Source organism: Psittacula echo (assembly GCF_963264785.1).
Source record: "Psittacula echo genome assembly, chromosome: 2".
In the NCBI taxonomy this organism is placed as follows: Eukaryota; Metazoa; Chordata; class Aves; order Psittaciformes; family Psittacidae; genus Psittacula; species Psittacula echo.
The window spans coordinates 138,016,687-138,032,597 of NC_137737.1; the positions used below are offsets into that span (position 1 = coordinate 138,016,687).

At 39.9% G+C, this 15,911-nt stretch overlaps 1 protein-coding gene across 1 annotated transcript in view; it reads right to left on the minus strand.

Annotated features, from left to right (window-relative positions):
• The window catches only part of NIPAL2 (NIPA like domain containing 2), a gene marked incomplete at both ends in the record, with an annotated part of 48,682 nt that overhangs the window by 17,210 nt on the left and 15,561 nt on the right, over nt 1-15,911 (minus strand). Inside the window, 4 exons of the mRNA XM_080609723.1 lie at nt 482-603; nt 2,596-2,655; nt 9,116-9,287; nt 12,374-12,442. Of these exons, the coding sequence (XP_080465849.1) occupies nt 482-603; nt 2,596-2,655; nt 9,116-9,287; nt 12,374-12,442 (423 nt within the window). The remainder of the gene's footprint in view (nt 1-481; nt 604-2,595; nt 2,656-9,115; nt 9,288-12,373; nt 12,443-15,911) is intronic.

Consider the following 15,911-nt stretch of genomic DNA (forward strand, 5'->3'; position numbering starts at 1 on the left):
CTCCACAAAAAGCTCCTTTCAGCCAGGCTTAACAATACAGGGATAAAAACAGAGTGATATGAAAGAAAATAGCAGGACCAAGAATGTATATAGCCTGATTTGTAAAAGTACAAGACCGTCACATTCCAGAAAATCCCTGTAACTTATATGTACATGCAGACAGTGTGGCATGAACACAAATACAGGAAATATAGGTAGTACCATATTTAGGTTTTCCCTCAGTCTACCAAACCCCAAATCTTTCCTTTCCTGTTAATCCTGCAAATTTGTGACTTCCCCCTGGCATGTACTTCAAAAGACATCTGCATATCAACATATCTGGGGACTGGGGTGGTGACCCAGATTCTCTCTCTCTCTCTTCAATGAAAATCACACAATTTACCTTCAGGAGCAGTTTTTCTGCCACTAATTCATAATGCTGCAAAATACCCAATAACCCAAATTTTTCTAATTTAGGAAATAGTATGAACCACATACTCACCGAATATACCAAAAAAGGCCACCTCACTAAGTAGTTCTGTACTTGTCTTGCTGTGATCTCTTGGGGTACATTTGGAGCAAATGTCACCAACAAGTATGTACCTGTTACTGACAGTGTTCCTCCTATAAAGAAAAGGATATGTTATTTTAGTAATATAATATTTGGTAATCATGGTCATCCTTGCTCTCCAGCTGATTTCAGAACAGTTTCTAGAAGAAAATTTACGTCCATTTAATCAGATCTGGGCTTAGGTAATTGGGTTGGCTTGTATTTGTGGTCTTATCTAGTGTAATTTTTACTAAAGACTCAAAGGAATTTGGAAATATGAAGAAGAAAAGCTGTCAGTAAAGCCTCATGAATTAGGATTCCTACTCAGTAATGCTTTTTCAAATATTCCCATTTCTAATACCAAGTCCATGACAAAGGAGAATCGATTCTTTGTGTTTCTCACAGGCACAAAGCAGGTCACGTAAAATTATCCTAAACTGAAAGGACAAGTTGCTTACTGAGGTAGACAGCTAGATCATTAATCAGTGTAAATAAACATAACTCTTCCAAAGCCCGTGTAGCCACTGAGATTTGCACCAGCTAAGGACCTGCCCAGGAAACATTAGGCACAACACATGTTCCAGTCCAGTGCTTATGTGAAGTTGTCACAAAGCCAACATTTTGGCTGCTCCCTGTTGTATCTGCAGACCTATGAACTGTTTTATAAAAGGTTGATTTGCAGGAGACTGTTCAGCCGTTAAGTTGCCAGGGCCCCTTTTCAAGGTCGAACTTGCATTATTGTGCTTTTAATAAAAATCTGGAAGTTCTGCCTTGTGGACAGCCAGCTGACAAACACAGATGTTCATTGAGGTATCAAGATAGAAGTGAGCCGATCCTGAGCTCATAAACTGTATTGGATTAAGGAAGATGTTAGCTAATCAATTTTTTTTTTTTCAAGTAATCTTTAAAATTCTTGGCAAACCTATAAATCGGTGTGGAATACAAGGCTCAGGAATACAAAACAAAGCACATCCGGAGGGCTTTGTTGGCACTGCTATCGCACACAGTTCCTTTGGAAAAGCAGAACTGTTCTATATTTATGTGCTTGCAAAAACATCACCATATTTCTCATCATACAGCTCATTCCTATGGAATGTAGTAACATTGTTAAATCCTTCTTGCGAAGTCGAACACAGAGAAATAAAATAAATCAGTGCTGAACACTAGTTAAAGCAACACACAATATGTACAGCCATAAGGGAAACATGATTAGTCAAGAGAGGAGGGGATTTTGAACGTAGCAGCTGAGCTGGCAAACTTGGATTCCAAACCTAAATAAATGTTTTATAGTATTCCTGGAACAATACTGGACAGATCTCTCCAAAACATGAGAACAGCTGGAATGTCCTCCTCATAGTACACAAACAATCAAGCTTAGATGCTAGGAAACCCACAGAAGTATCAGGTGCTCTGTAGCAACATCAGGTGCACTGTCCCAGCTGAGATGGCTTGGTGTAAAGCCCAAACCCTGAAATATGCTTGTCTCTAACTATTACTGTGTTCAAACTGGGCAGTTCTGTTATGCAAAAAAACCTTGTACACAAACAAATTTGACATGCTTTTACAGTGAAGACTATGTTTCCCAACAAAACACTTGACAACTTAATTATTTGTTCTTTGAAGTGATAAAATTAATACCAAAAGGGAAGTTGTCACTTTTAATTGAGCTTGAATTTTTGTGCAGTGTCTATGCAGTAAGAAAAAAAGAACTTGTATTTGAATGAGCAAGTAAATAGCTTCATTGTTTTTATTAAAATTGTGTTGAGCTCATAAAAATAATACTAAATACAACCTCAGAGGCAAAAATAGACAATGAAAATTAATTTGAGCAAAAAGAACACATAAGGAATGAGTTACGAGTTTAAGAGCAGAGGACTTGGGAATGTAGTCTTTTCCACATGCATTGAAGATTTTCTCCCTTTTTGTCACTTCTTCCCAATTTTGAAAGTATCTGCCTCAAAACACTTGCTTGGGAAAGTGGGAGTGTGAAGGTGGGGGGCTGTGTGAGTTACAGCTTGCTAAGCATATGGTGACACACATGTCCATAATAGCAAACGTTTACTTACCCAATATATCAGCAGTCCTTATGGTCTTCTTTAGGAATAAGACAGAAATAAATGCATTACCTAGAACAGAAGTATAGTTTTTATATTTGTTAGAATATCAAGTGCTATAGCAAAAAGCTGCCCTAAGCCAAGTTTATATATATCTCACGGCTGTTGTGATTGCACCATACCAGGATATAGCCAGCCAGCAGTCCATTCCAACAACCAATGAATCCTCAGTTTTTGCAAGATTTTAAACATATCCAGCAGGCTTTTATGTGGTTGAAGAGATGTAATACCCTTTCCATCTCCCACGCAGACACTGCTTAAACTGCTCTGATTCAGTCATATGTGGAAGCGTCAAAGAAAGCTGGGCACCGATCAGCCTTACCGTTTCACTCCCCATTTTGCTACCAACTCAGTATATGGGCTTGCTCAAGACAAATTGCCTCAGAGATACAGCATTCTGCTTCTTTAGACTTTAATGTATTAAAAGCTTTTAAGTAAAGAAGAAGCAGTACAATCAAGAAGAAGAAAGCCACTGCAAAACCATACTAAACTATGAACCAAGAGAGTGATCATGATGCCACAAACAAGCAGGTGTAAGAACCAACAGGTTCTTACATGTACCATAGAGGAGCACTGCCCGTGGTCTAGAGGAACTTGTAATAAGGAAGGAGAAAAATGGAACTGAACCCTGAATATAACCTCCTGTTCCCTGGGCCACTCTTTCTCTTTTTCAGCTCTTCTCTGCCAGCTCCTAGACCGGCCCTCTTTGGGATGAGCAGCAAGCAGGTAGGTGAGCAGCAGTAGTGGTCAGGCCAGGATTTCTGGTAAGCAGCTCAGTGTGGACATGTGCTAGAGAGGGAAGAAGGGATTTGAACTTTAGATGGATGAGACTGTTGGCCACCTAGGAGAGACAGCTCTATTCCAACATACAACATTAGAGCATCTGCCTCTATGGAGAAGCAAAAGAGGCTGAATAGCTCCTGTATAAAAGACAGGTGAAGGAAGGCCTTTGGGAGAAATGCATTGGTAATGTTAGACTCATTTAGAAACCTCAAAGAAAAACTGCCCAGGAGGGAGAGTGAACCTAAACACATTAAACACATTGAACCTAAACCACGGGATGCTATTACAAGAGCTCTGTTCCTGTCTACAGCATGAAATTCTAGGTTTATTCTTGAAATAACAGTTCTTTGCTTCATTAACTCTATTGTTCAGATGGAAAATTGAATTTGTGGTTAGCTAGTAGATATACTCTAGATAAACGTAGAGGGGCTCATACCAAGATGTAAACAGAGAACTAGAATTCAGCATCATGTCTTTGTTACCCAGTCAGTAGAAAATCAGATATAGCAGAAGTCATAAATTTAAACTGTACCAGGAGTGATGGAGATCTATGCAAATGATTAAGTGCAATAAAAGAATTTTCAACTGAAAATGTCTCACTGAAAGTAAGCTGCCTGACACAATTTTCTTTATTTGGTGTTTCAGTGACAACTTTGCTGGAGAAAAGACACTGGTATCCAGGCAACATGGGTATTATCAGAGCTACCTAGGTTTACCCACCCATTTTGCAGAACATTTTTGTACCCATTTCACTGGATGAAATACTAAAGGAGTACTAGCCATGATTCAGACTAATGTTTACACCTCTCTCAGTCTGTGCAACAAGAAAAACATTTTGCTTTGAGACCAAGAATTTACACTGTTTTATGCAACCTAAGGATCTCCCTCTACCTAATGATGCAGTTCAAGTTCACCCAGTTGATTCTGCACTAAATCTGTTGAGCAGTGCTGAAGCTGTGGGAATGCAGTTGCTCCCAGTCACATTTTAAAATGTGACCTGAAAGTATGCTTTATACAGAGAGACCCTCGGTCTACCTTCCAAGATGAGAATCAGGACCATCCCAGTACAGCAAGACTTGGAGATGCTTTAATCTATCACCAGCTCAAGATCTTGTAGCCTGTCACACCGTCAACAAGATCTGGGAGGATGATGAGGCAAAGTAGTACATTCGATCACTGCAGCTCAAATGAGCAGGAGGTTAAGGGGATGGAGAATGGGGAGCAGCCTTATTTCCACAAGGGATCCAGAGGCTGCATAGTAAGAGGGGGACAAGAAAAAAAGAATGAATGCCAGTCATGAGAGGAATGTGGTTTAGCTAAAGGATAGTATGAAAAAAAAAAAAATTAAAAAATGGTACTCAAGTATTTTTATTAAGCACATTCAGAAGGGAATGAGCTGTTTTGGAGAAAGGAGCTCTGTTCACAGCCTTGGGGCAGAATAAAGCATCTCTCTCCCATGCACAGAAGGACAGGAAACACAGATGGCTCCTAATACCTGCGCACAAAGCACAAGGACAGACAAGTCCATGTGCACTCTGCAGGTGTTGTTGGATAAATCGCAGCTGGTTTTGAATGCTTGTATCACCATCTCCATGATGGAGTTTGCATATAGACAATTCATCTCCCTGTCCTGACACTATCAGCTTACAGCCTCTTTCATCTTGTCATGCCTACATCTCAGATATACTCTTGTCCAAGGGGAGGGCAGATGGAGGTCAAGGAAAACCAGTCTGCTGACCTACTGGGAGTCATTTTATGGTAGACAAGAGAGAGGATCTGGAAATGAGAGGATGGATGCATTTAGACCTGGTAAGACCTGGGTCTCCTTCAGGGCCAGAGCTCTGTGTAAGGGAGGATTAACAGAAATTTGAAGAAACTTTCAGAATACCTGTATGCATAGCCATACAGATATTCTTTAACAGAGATAGCTCTGAGAGAGCTAGCTCTGCCCAAGACATCTGGGAACAAATTCTTTGCAGCTAGTTTATATGATAGATATTACTGGTGCACAGAATACAGAGAAAGATATTACAGAATTTAGTCTGTTGGTCCATAAGACCTTGATAGCTATCCTGCACTAGCATTTCTAACATGATTAAATATTAGTACTGCACAAGTGGTGGACAAAACATGAAACATTTTTCCCTAGCCTTAATGCCAATATTTTTATTAAAAAAAAAAAAAAAAAAAGGCAACCCAAATACGAGAGGAATTACTCAAAAGGGAAACCATTAAGGTGAGCTTAATTCTGGAAACTGCATTTTAAACACACCACAGAGAGAGGGAAGAACCCTGAAAACCCTTTTGTTGCATCTTCTAGACAAGTATAAACAAAGTATTTTAAAGAATAGTCTGGTGAACCCACATCTCAATAGTAACATTTCTCAAAATCCCAGATTCTTGAGCCACAAAGATGTTACATTACAGTGAGTGGGAGAAATATTCCCATTTCTGTGAGAATATCTGAGAAACCTTTTCCTAAAGCACCCTCAGGGATATCAGTTTTCAGACCTAAAGCAATTTCTTGCCCTACAGCTATTTAGAAGGAGCACATAAAAATGCAAAGGGATCTCAACTATATAAGTCTAAACAAGTTATGTGTAAAATAATGCTCTACAGAATGATGAAAACTGCAGAAGAAATGATCTCTGATACCACTGGCCTTTAACACCTCCCCCACACTCCCAAGTTATTCCTGCAAGCAAAACAAAGACAATGAGCTAAAAACCAAAACAGCCAAAAGTTACCCGAGCTGCATGTAGAATATGATTTTTAATTTTTAAGTATAAAAAGCTTTTTAGTGATCACATCAAACATGTATTACTCCTCCGCTTTTAAATTAAAAATTTACCAATTTCTCTCCTTGAAGAAAACAACTGCTGTCTTCTCAAACTATTTAAAACCCTGAACAGATGTAGAGCTTGCATCATTGCAACCACACACAGAAATACTTTCACTGTGTAAGAAGAAAAATATAGTCTTTGTAGCTTAATTCTAAAAAATCCAAATTAAAATCTACTGGTGTCATGCCAATCCATGGTCTGTGGTGCTGGATTCTTTCTAAAACCAGCCTTTAGTGCACCCAGCTCAGTAGAATGAGGCACAAACTTTTCACTATTTAATTGATGCCGGGTTAAGTGCAAAATCCAATTGAATGCAGTCAAATGTGGTAGCAGAGAATAACTGATGGTGGCTCCATCTATTTTAAGCCCCAGGATGCTTCCCATCTCAGAGGGCTGGAGATATATGATGGGTATAGCCCAAATTCGTTCTGGACAGACTCCTGTCTGCCTTATCCTCCACCAAAACCTTAGTTTCCAAGCAAAGGAAAATTGTCACACAGACCAATAGTGACAGAGATCTGCAAAGAATCCCCTGGATGATGAGGCATACTGCAAAACACATGTCCGTCAGTACACAGTAGGTTCTGAGTACCCAGTGTCAGTGAGAGTCAGCTGTTACTATCTGGGACGTGTTGACACCAAATCTGGAAAAAAAGCTTATCAGAAGGGTGGACTCAGGGCTCAGATACACACTTGGAGTTTGTTATCAGTTGTTTAATTTCTTCATTTAAAAAATTAACTTATAAAAGACACACATTTAACAGTATCACAGAACAACTGTCAACTAGTCTGTGCCAAGTCCACCCTCCACCACCTAAAAGAAGTCACAGCTTAATGAGAAAAATATCGCTTGATCTTTTAAATTGGAAGACCTGATGACTGAATTATCCTTTGCCCAGTTTTAGTAGATGATGCACATGTGTCTTGGTCAATTTGTCATTGCCCTAAATGATAAACTCTTCCAAAATTAAAAGGATGCTCTGTTTCTCTTTGGCTTTAATTTCAGAAGACAAGGAAGTATCTAGTGGTAGCAAGTGTTACTGGGAAGTTACTGCTGTAGCTGGCTGTCCACATCATTTTTACTTTCTCTTCCTTAAGGGAATGCTTGCTAGACTAAATAAAATTTCAGATAACTCTATTGTTTGGGCTATGAAATGGATACTGTCAGCTGATATATGGGAATGGAATATAAGATATTAAAGTGCTTTCTGGGGTCTTCCAGGATTAGCATTTTGGGTCAGTTAAAAAAAAAACAAAAAAGAAAAAAAAAAGAAAAAGAAAAAGATATAACAAGCTATAATAACAGTTCAGAAAATGGTTTCTTGGTATTTGTTATAAGTAAGAGGAAATGGAGAATGGAGGAAACAGGTGCAACATTTTTCACACATTGCAAAGGTAAAGAAGAAGGAATCTGCCCAGGTAAAAATGAACTCTAAATATGACATCTACTTTGTAGCAATTTAATAACCAATGGCATTTTTTTACCCTTCCTACTGCTTTTCACTTCTTTCTAGTTTTATAAATTTGCATTTTATTCAGTTTGGGCAACACATTCAATTTGTTAATGTCCATTTATGTTCAGATACACCTGGAAAAGTCTACAGGTGTTAAAGATACAACTACTGCCACCAAAATCACTGGGATATGTTATATTAATTTACATTTTCATCTCCGATAATATCTCATTCCTTTCTTTGAGAAATCTTTCCTACAATGGTGAACTACCATGGCTTTGTATCTCATTCTCCTAAATTCTGCAGAATCACTCACTGCAATGTCACTTCCAAGCATGCAACTGGTACCTAGAGACAGACCATGAAATGTTATCATTTATGAACAGCAAGGAAATGAGCTCCAGTGTATGCAGAGCTGTTGTGCTATCTCAGCCCTGAGTGTTTCAGCTGTGGATATGAAATAACTCGATTAATGGATATAGCTGCACCCTGTATTCCTTTTTCTCCACAGTCTTTGTACAGTATTGTCCTATCAACCCTGCATGCGCACATGACAACATACTTTAAAATATATGTTTTTTTAATCGAAGAAACATCTCTCTCATACCTGTCAATACGTTAATTACAAAAAGTACATAAAGAGCAAGATCATAACAAATGAGACCTAAGGACAGGACTTCTGCTAACATCCAACTAATTTACACATGAATGGGTTGCCCAGGGAGGTTGTGAATGCTCCATCCTTGGCGGTGTTCAAGGCCAGGTTGGATGAGGCCTTGGGTGGCATGGTTTAGTGTGGGGTGTCCCTGCCCATGGCAGGGGGGTTGGAACTAGATGATCTTAAGGTCCTTTCCAACCCTAACTATTCTATGATTCTATGAATGTCCATAAATAAACCAAGCATTTCAGGGAGTTTCTAAGCCCTTTTTCTCACATGCTGCAGACAGTCAAGAAAGCTTGCTCATGTCAACATGAATTACAGTGATGGGCAGCAGAAACCACTTGGTGTGATCATAACATGGAAAATACACTGCAAATACTCACGATCAGACCACAGCTCTGAGCAGTCAGCAGGATGCCAGCCTCCCACTTCAGAGGCTTGCAGAGCCAGCAAGGCTGGTACACTAACGGGTGACCAACTGCTAAGAGCTAAAGGGCACAGAGTGACACAAAAGGCAAAACCACAGAAAAAGAAAGATATTAAAAGAATCTCTAAATAGAGGATTTGTGTTAAACTGTCAGTTCATGTAATTATATGTATAATTCCTTTTCAAACCACAACATTAACATTTTCCCCCTCTGTTGCTGCTGCAGTTTCTGAAGTATTATTCCTGTAGTTACACAGAAGCCTTCAATTAATGTACCCAAGCAAGAAATGGCAAACTGTCTCACCTATGACAGATACGCATCCCAGTGGCGCAATAAGGGCAATGGGGGCAAATCCGTAGGCTGTGAAATTGCCCACCTCTCCAAGCCCCAGGAGGGTGGTCGCACACCACCATCGCTTGCTCATGTAGTAGGACTTCGGCTCTGTTTGGCAAGCCAGTCGGAGATGAGTGCATTTCTAGAAAATTAATTATTAGGAACAGGCATGAAAAGAACGACTTCCATTGTGTTCTTATGTCTGACAAAAGTGGAATAATTAAGGGGGCTGTGAAATTCAAATTCCAGGTGCGTCAAGGTTTCCTTTTTAAACATGACTTTCAGCTTGTTGTTGCAGAGCTTTTTGTTACCTCAGAGCTGCTTCAGATGTGTGTTTTCTTAGCTGTGGTGGAAAGAGCTGAAAAATTAGACTTCTGAATAAACCTGAAAATTATCAAGTGAATACTAACTAGGTAGTGCTTCCAAGCTATCACTGCACACCTTTGCTCTTCTCCCAAAGCAAAGCTTGGCAGTTGTGCTGGGAATCTGGAAACAATTAAAAGCAGGAGGAGATGGGGCAGAATTAGAACTGTGGCAACAAACTGGGAGAAGGGAACCAGGTAACATGGTGTTCCTGCTCCATGTTACACAGGCTCCCCAGAAATACTATGTCAAAGTAAAAAAGGCAGCACTTAATCACATCTGCTGTAAGGAGAACTCTAAATTAATTAGATAGATTTTAGGATTTGGCTACAGTCTCCTGTTTGACCTTACAATGAGATCTTGGGTGAAGCATCATTTTCAGAAGGAAAACCAGTTATAGCTGTATCAACAGGTATTATATATACTCAGGCAATACTTTGACAGTGTTTCTTTTTACACAGAGAAGGCATCATTGACATGTGTTGTATTTGTTTTCTCTCTGGCTGTACAAGAACCTGTATATAACAAGATGATTTGACCATGATCACACTGGTTTCCTTCAGGGAAGTGTCATGATTGGGAAGGATTCAATATTTACCACATTAGTTCTGCAGAACAGTGTTTCCTTTCTCAGATTTCTCACCAGCCTCTCTGCACATGGGTCAGAAAAATGGTAAACCAAATGATAGTTATCGTAATATAAATGGTGGAAAAATAATTTTTGTTCTCCAGCACTTTATATTTGATTTTGGAAGTGTCCTTGCAGAGCCCCAGGGAAGTTACAAACAATTTTCCTCATACTCCAATTCTATTCTGCTTTATACAGTATGGGCCAAACAGTAACATCTGTGGTACACCATAGTCTCAGTCGTTCCTGTTGTTGAAAGGACACCGCACATTACTGCAGCTTCATGCTGTGGAACATGTTCAGGGCATGAAATCCTAAGAAGTTTAGCCCTCCAAGAAGAAAAGGAACATAAGGAAATCAAACTTCCTTGAGGCACAGGCTAGCAATTCACAGTAACATCCAGGATTTTGCATGTTCCATTTTTATAAACAAAAAACTGGATCAAGAAAAGCCCAATAAAGATCTGATTGAAATGAATATTAAATAATATTCGAATCAAGAATCTAAGTTTCTGCTGAAAACCAATAGGACAAGTTCTTAACTGTATCCTGGGCTCTGGTTTCTCCCCAGGATTCTTGTAGAAACAACTCTTGAGGGCACAGTGTGATTGAAAAGATGTGTGGGGAACAATGGAGAGTGAGCCCACTGCTCTTCTACAGCCTGCTTTCTCCAGATGCCTGCCTGCTTTGCATAGTAATGTGCGTGGATGGTATTTAGGTGGAGGCTGTATATAATCCAGCTGAAAAACATTGCAAATGGTGGGCTGTTCTTTAGCTGATAACTAGCTAGAGGAAAGATAGGGAGGATAACTGACTACACGTTGGGAAATGGAAGACGGAACAATAAAATTTGATTTGTCCATTTAATGAGTGTGAAAATAAACGTTGAGATCTAAGGAAAATCATTGTTCATATTTATAAGATATTGTTACTAAATGGAGGAAAATCTCTTTTAAAGGATAAAAACCCCCAACAGTTTAAACTGACAAACAGCAATGCAGAGCTATTGGGTTTTCTTAAACAGCATTTAAAAAAGCTAGACGATAATTCAAATCCAGTAAATGCTTTCGAGATTACAAGTCAATAAAAGTCTGTCTGCATGCCTCAGTACCTCCCCTGGCAAAGCATCCACTTTGGCACTCAGTGCCTGCAGCAGACAAAATATATGAAGTCTCAACAATCTTGTTTTTATCGGCTACACTGAATTTTTACTTCACCAAAAAGAGTTTTGCCATTGAAACAGAGCCTGTCCTAGTAATGTCACTGTCAGCAGATTGGAACTCATATTGAAGAGGCAGCAGTCATCTCAATCTGCCTGCTTTCTCTGGCAGATTTCTTTCAATGGGATTCTCCAGCTAGATATACTTAAAATAGAAAGGAATAGTTGAAGAATCCTCCAGCATTAATAAAATGGGTTATTATTAATGAAAGATTTCATATTCTTCAGCTTTCTGTTTCATCCTTTACAGAAAAAGCAAGAAGTAGCTTTATATGGGACATATACAACTCAAAATACAAGCTAGCAAAATTACTTTTCCTGGACAACTTACATAATGACGTCTTCTGTGCTTAAAAGTTAGAAGACCTGAAAATACCACGAAGTCTACAAGAAAAGGATTATAATGTTTATTTAACTTTCTACTGAGTATGTATTCTAATTATTAATACAGAAATGATTTTAGAAGTCTTACCCTACAACCTTCTGCTATAGTTGTAAAGTGAGTACCTCCACTGATTTTATAATTTAAAATTATATTTACTCAGATAATTTCATCTTAATTGCAGAATGAAAAGTAAAATGGTCTAAGTTGTTTTGGGGCCCCAATATTGTAAAAAAGCTTTGTGTCATTATACATTTAATTACATTAATCGCTTCATTAAGTGGTGCCTAAGACTTTGCAGTCATTTTCATTTTAGATTTGGACACTCTGAGACAGGCTCATGTGATAACCAATGAGACCACAACTGGGTCAAAGCTGGTGGGTTTTATGACACATTATAAGGAGGAGGATTTACAAATGTGTATTCTGTTCCAGTATAGGAATCACAGCACAGAACAGGTTGAGAGATATCACACTGCCAACAACTGCAGCAGGGCACTTTTAAACTACCGTTAAAGAGAGGGAATATTCCTAAAATGCAACAGAATTTGTATTTTGAACTTCACCATGAAAACAAATTGTAACATGAGTTACTTGCTAAATACAAACAACTGAATAAAGAGAAACAATTTCATACCTGTATATTCAAAGAGACACTAATCAGAAAATTGGAAGCAGCAGCAAGTAAAACTCCAAAGAGCTGAGTCTGCAAGATCACAAAACAAAGAAACACAAAAATGCTTATCGATAGTTTAAGAAGAACAATACAATCGTGGTTTTCTGGTATCACATGGTAACCCAATCGAAACTTAATTATTGTACTTTTCAATCACTGAGTTCATGCTGCACAGAGTAAACTCCTAAAAAAAATACCTCTGCAAGGTTGGCTAAGGCTTAAGTAGTAAATAACTGGGAATGGAAAGGACATCCTGGTGCAGGAGGTGGCTTTGCTCTCTTTCAGTAGAACATCTTCTTAAATCTCATGAAAAAAAGAAACCACGAACAAACAAGCTAGACAGGTCACAGCTGAACACTAAATTCAACTGGTTTCTTTTCAAAAAACAAAATAAAAAAACCCCAAAAAACCCCACAAACAAACAAATAAATGAAAAAATACACACTAACCAAAACACAAAAACAAAACAAAAGAAAACCAACCCAAAACAAAACAAACAAACAAAAAACACACAAAAAAACAACCAACCAAACAAAAAAGGACCTGTTTTGTTACATAATCCAGAAGGAAAATCGACAGCAACCATATTGGAACACACTTATGTTACGTGTTAACATACCCACCATTTGACAGGGCAGTCAGGAACACAGGTCTCCTGACAGTTTCTTTAACGCATTGTGCTATCTCATCAAATTCTTTTCTAATCAGACCACCTAATTTTGCAAACTTCCTGTGAAGCTGAGAAATCAAAAACATTCAGGCAGGATTCAATATTCCGGAAAACAGCCATTTAAAGAAATCTTTTCAGCAAGCTCAAATAACAGGTACATGGTAGAACTCCCTGTCTACTTTCAAATATTGTAACACTTCGTACATAAGTGTATTCAAGGACCATCCAAGGTCACTGGTATAGTTCTGTGAGGAGCCCTATTAGCTTGTGCAGAAGACAAACATACTATGTCTGCATAAATAAGGTCATGAGAACATAACCCAGCTACTACAAAGCAGCATCCAACCCAGTGCTCACTGCCTCAGCTTTCATGACTCTTCTCCAAGAAGGTCCAGGGGCACCTGTGAACAGTCAGTGCCAACCAACCACGGAGGCTTATTTATAAAGGGCAACATGGGGTCTAGCAAGCTTTTGGTGGAGAGAAGGGCTCCATCTCTGGCAGTGTTCAAGGCCAGGTTGGACAGAGCCTTGGGTGACATGGTTTAGTGCTAGGTGTCGAGGTGTCCATGCCCATGGCAGGGGGTTTGGAACTTGATGATCTTAAGGTCCTTTCCAACCCTAACTATTCTATAATTCTATAATCCTTAAAGGGATGATTATTGCTGTGGCTAGATAATTCCCCGATTAGGAAAGCACATCCCCAAAAGCATGAAGAAGCAACAGCCTTATTCCAAATGGATGACAAAAAAGCTTATTTAAGAGACAGAACTGAATCCAACTGTCTGTGGCTCATGCATTTCTGCAGTGGCTTACACTCAGAAGGAGAAGCAGACATCAAATTGCTTTGGTTGCCACACTTGGCTGACTGCCAAATGTCAACAAGACATGACTGACTTGTACAAGGAGATGCAGAGAGCAGAATGCAGGAGGTCAGAGGGCTCCTTTTGCTCACATACCCTCTTTGCTAAGTATCACAGCACCAATGCCACAGCCTGCGTACAGAAAGAATTCAATAAAAAGTATTACTCGAGTTTTGTGCATACCTTCTGGTACCTGGCCACTGGACGTCCTTCTCCTCTTGCAGCCTCTCCCCACAACCCGACATCCAGGGCTCTCACACACTGTATTTTCCAGCCTGAGGGAACAACCATCTCTTGGAGCAGTGAGGAGTGTGTGACAAGATGTCTTAGCACACCTCAGCACAAACACCTCTGCTGAGATCAGGCACTAACAGTTACAAGAACACAAGCAGCCTTGAAGCCTCTTTCTAGACTGGGGAAATGCTGTGAAATGGTCCCCACCTAAAGCTCCAGAGGAGCAGAGGGACAGGTTTTCCTTCCTGATGCTTTGATGCTGCAGCATCAAATCCTGAGCAGCTTGACCACTTCACAGATGGATTATTGCACTCCCCTCATCATCCTGCACAGACAGCAGCTTCAATACAACTGCAGTTAAAACAAAGTTATTTTCTTGCTCCCAAAGACCTGTTCTTTTTAAATGACAACATGCTCCCTTGTGAGGGGGTGGGGAAGTGGCCTTGTCAACTCTGTCATGAAGAGCTGAAGAAAAAGGAGACAGTAGGGAATAGAAAACAGTAACTGCCACCTCTTTTACCCCATCATTTTATTGCTTTCACATCAATAACTAATACATCCACACTACTCCCAAGAAGAGAAACCAGTATCTCCACAGATCTTTACATTCCAGCAGCCAATTCTACCCTTACAGATGCATCTTTGGGTTACCCCTTACAGCTCCTTATTCCCAGCTTTCAGCCAGGGTCATAGTCACTGTGCAGGACTTCGGAGGCAACCAGCACACTAGGGAGGAAACACAGTTGGTCTTGAATCAGCCCAAAAGATGGTGTTCATACAGCTCTGGAAGTAAAATTTGCATGAAGTTGATGGGCAGAGGATGAGGCTGTGTGTCATCTGTCATCTAAAAAAATGTGCAAAATCACATGGGTACTGATGATAACCCAAGTACCTGCCTCCAGAGACTGTGAATCAAATGCCACTTTGGTGGATTTAAACACTGCATGGGCAGGGACTCCAGCAGGAAGTTTTCCAATGTCCTGCAGCACTGTTGTGCTCTCCATTAGAGCAACAACTTTTGTGTCATGGTGGTTGCTTTGTCAGGTACCTCTCTGAGCTTGGCACAGATATCCTTGTTGGACCATGCTGTGTCTGAACAGGAACCATAATCCCAAAAGTCAGTTATCTTCTTAAGGTTCCAGAAATTGCCAGGAATAGAAAACAGGACAAAAACTTGGGTCTTCTTAATTTCTGGGAAATACCGAGACATGCATGACCACTGTCTCAGTACTGCCCAGTGAAATACTGAGATCAGCATTTCCTTCAGCTGAAGTTGTGCTGGAACATGGGCTCATGAGTGGGCCCAGCTCAGCAGGACCCAGCGCTGGGCAGTGCTGTGGGCAGAAGACCAGTCCTGCTGTGGCATCACTGGAGCACAAGTTGGTGGCCTATGTGGCTGAAAATGGGTTCTGGTCTATGAGCAGGGCAGGACTGTGGGTACCTTTAGGGCCCCAACAAACACATGCAAAGCTGTTGAGGTGACACTCTCTTGTGCCTAACATAACCAACCTTCTGTGTTCACACAGAGGAAAAACAGTGTGTATGCATGATCAAGGCAAATTCATAGCAGTGGCTTGGGCTCAAAACTTACCCTCATTGCTTAAGTTGTTTTATTGTAATGACCACATATTTCATTTGAGCACTGCTCTTGGCATGTGTACTGCACTGCCTGCTTCAGATTGACGTGTGTTGATGAGCTCTGATTAATAATATGATATCACCATACTCTCAAACT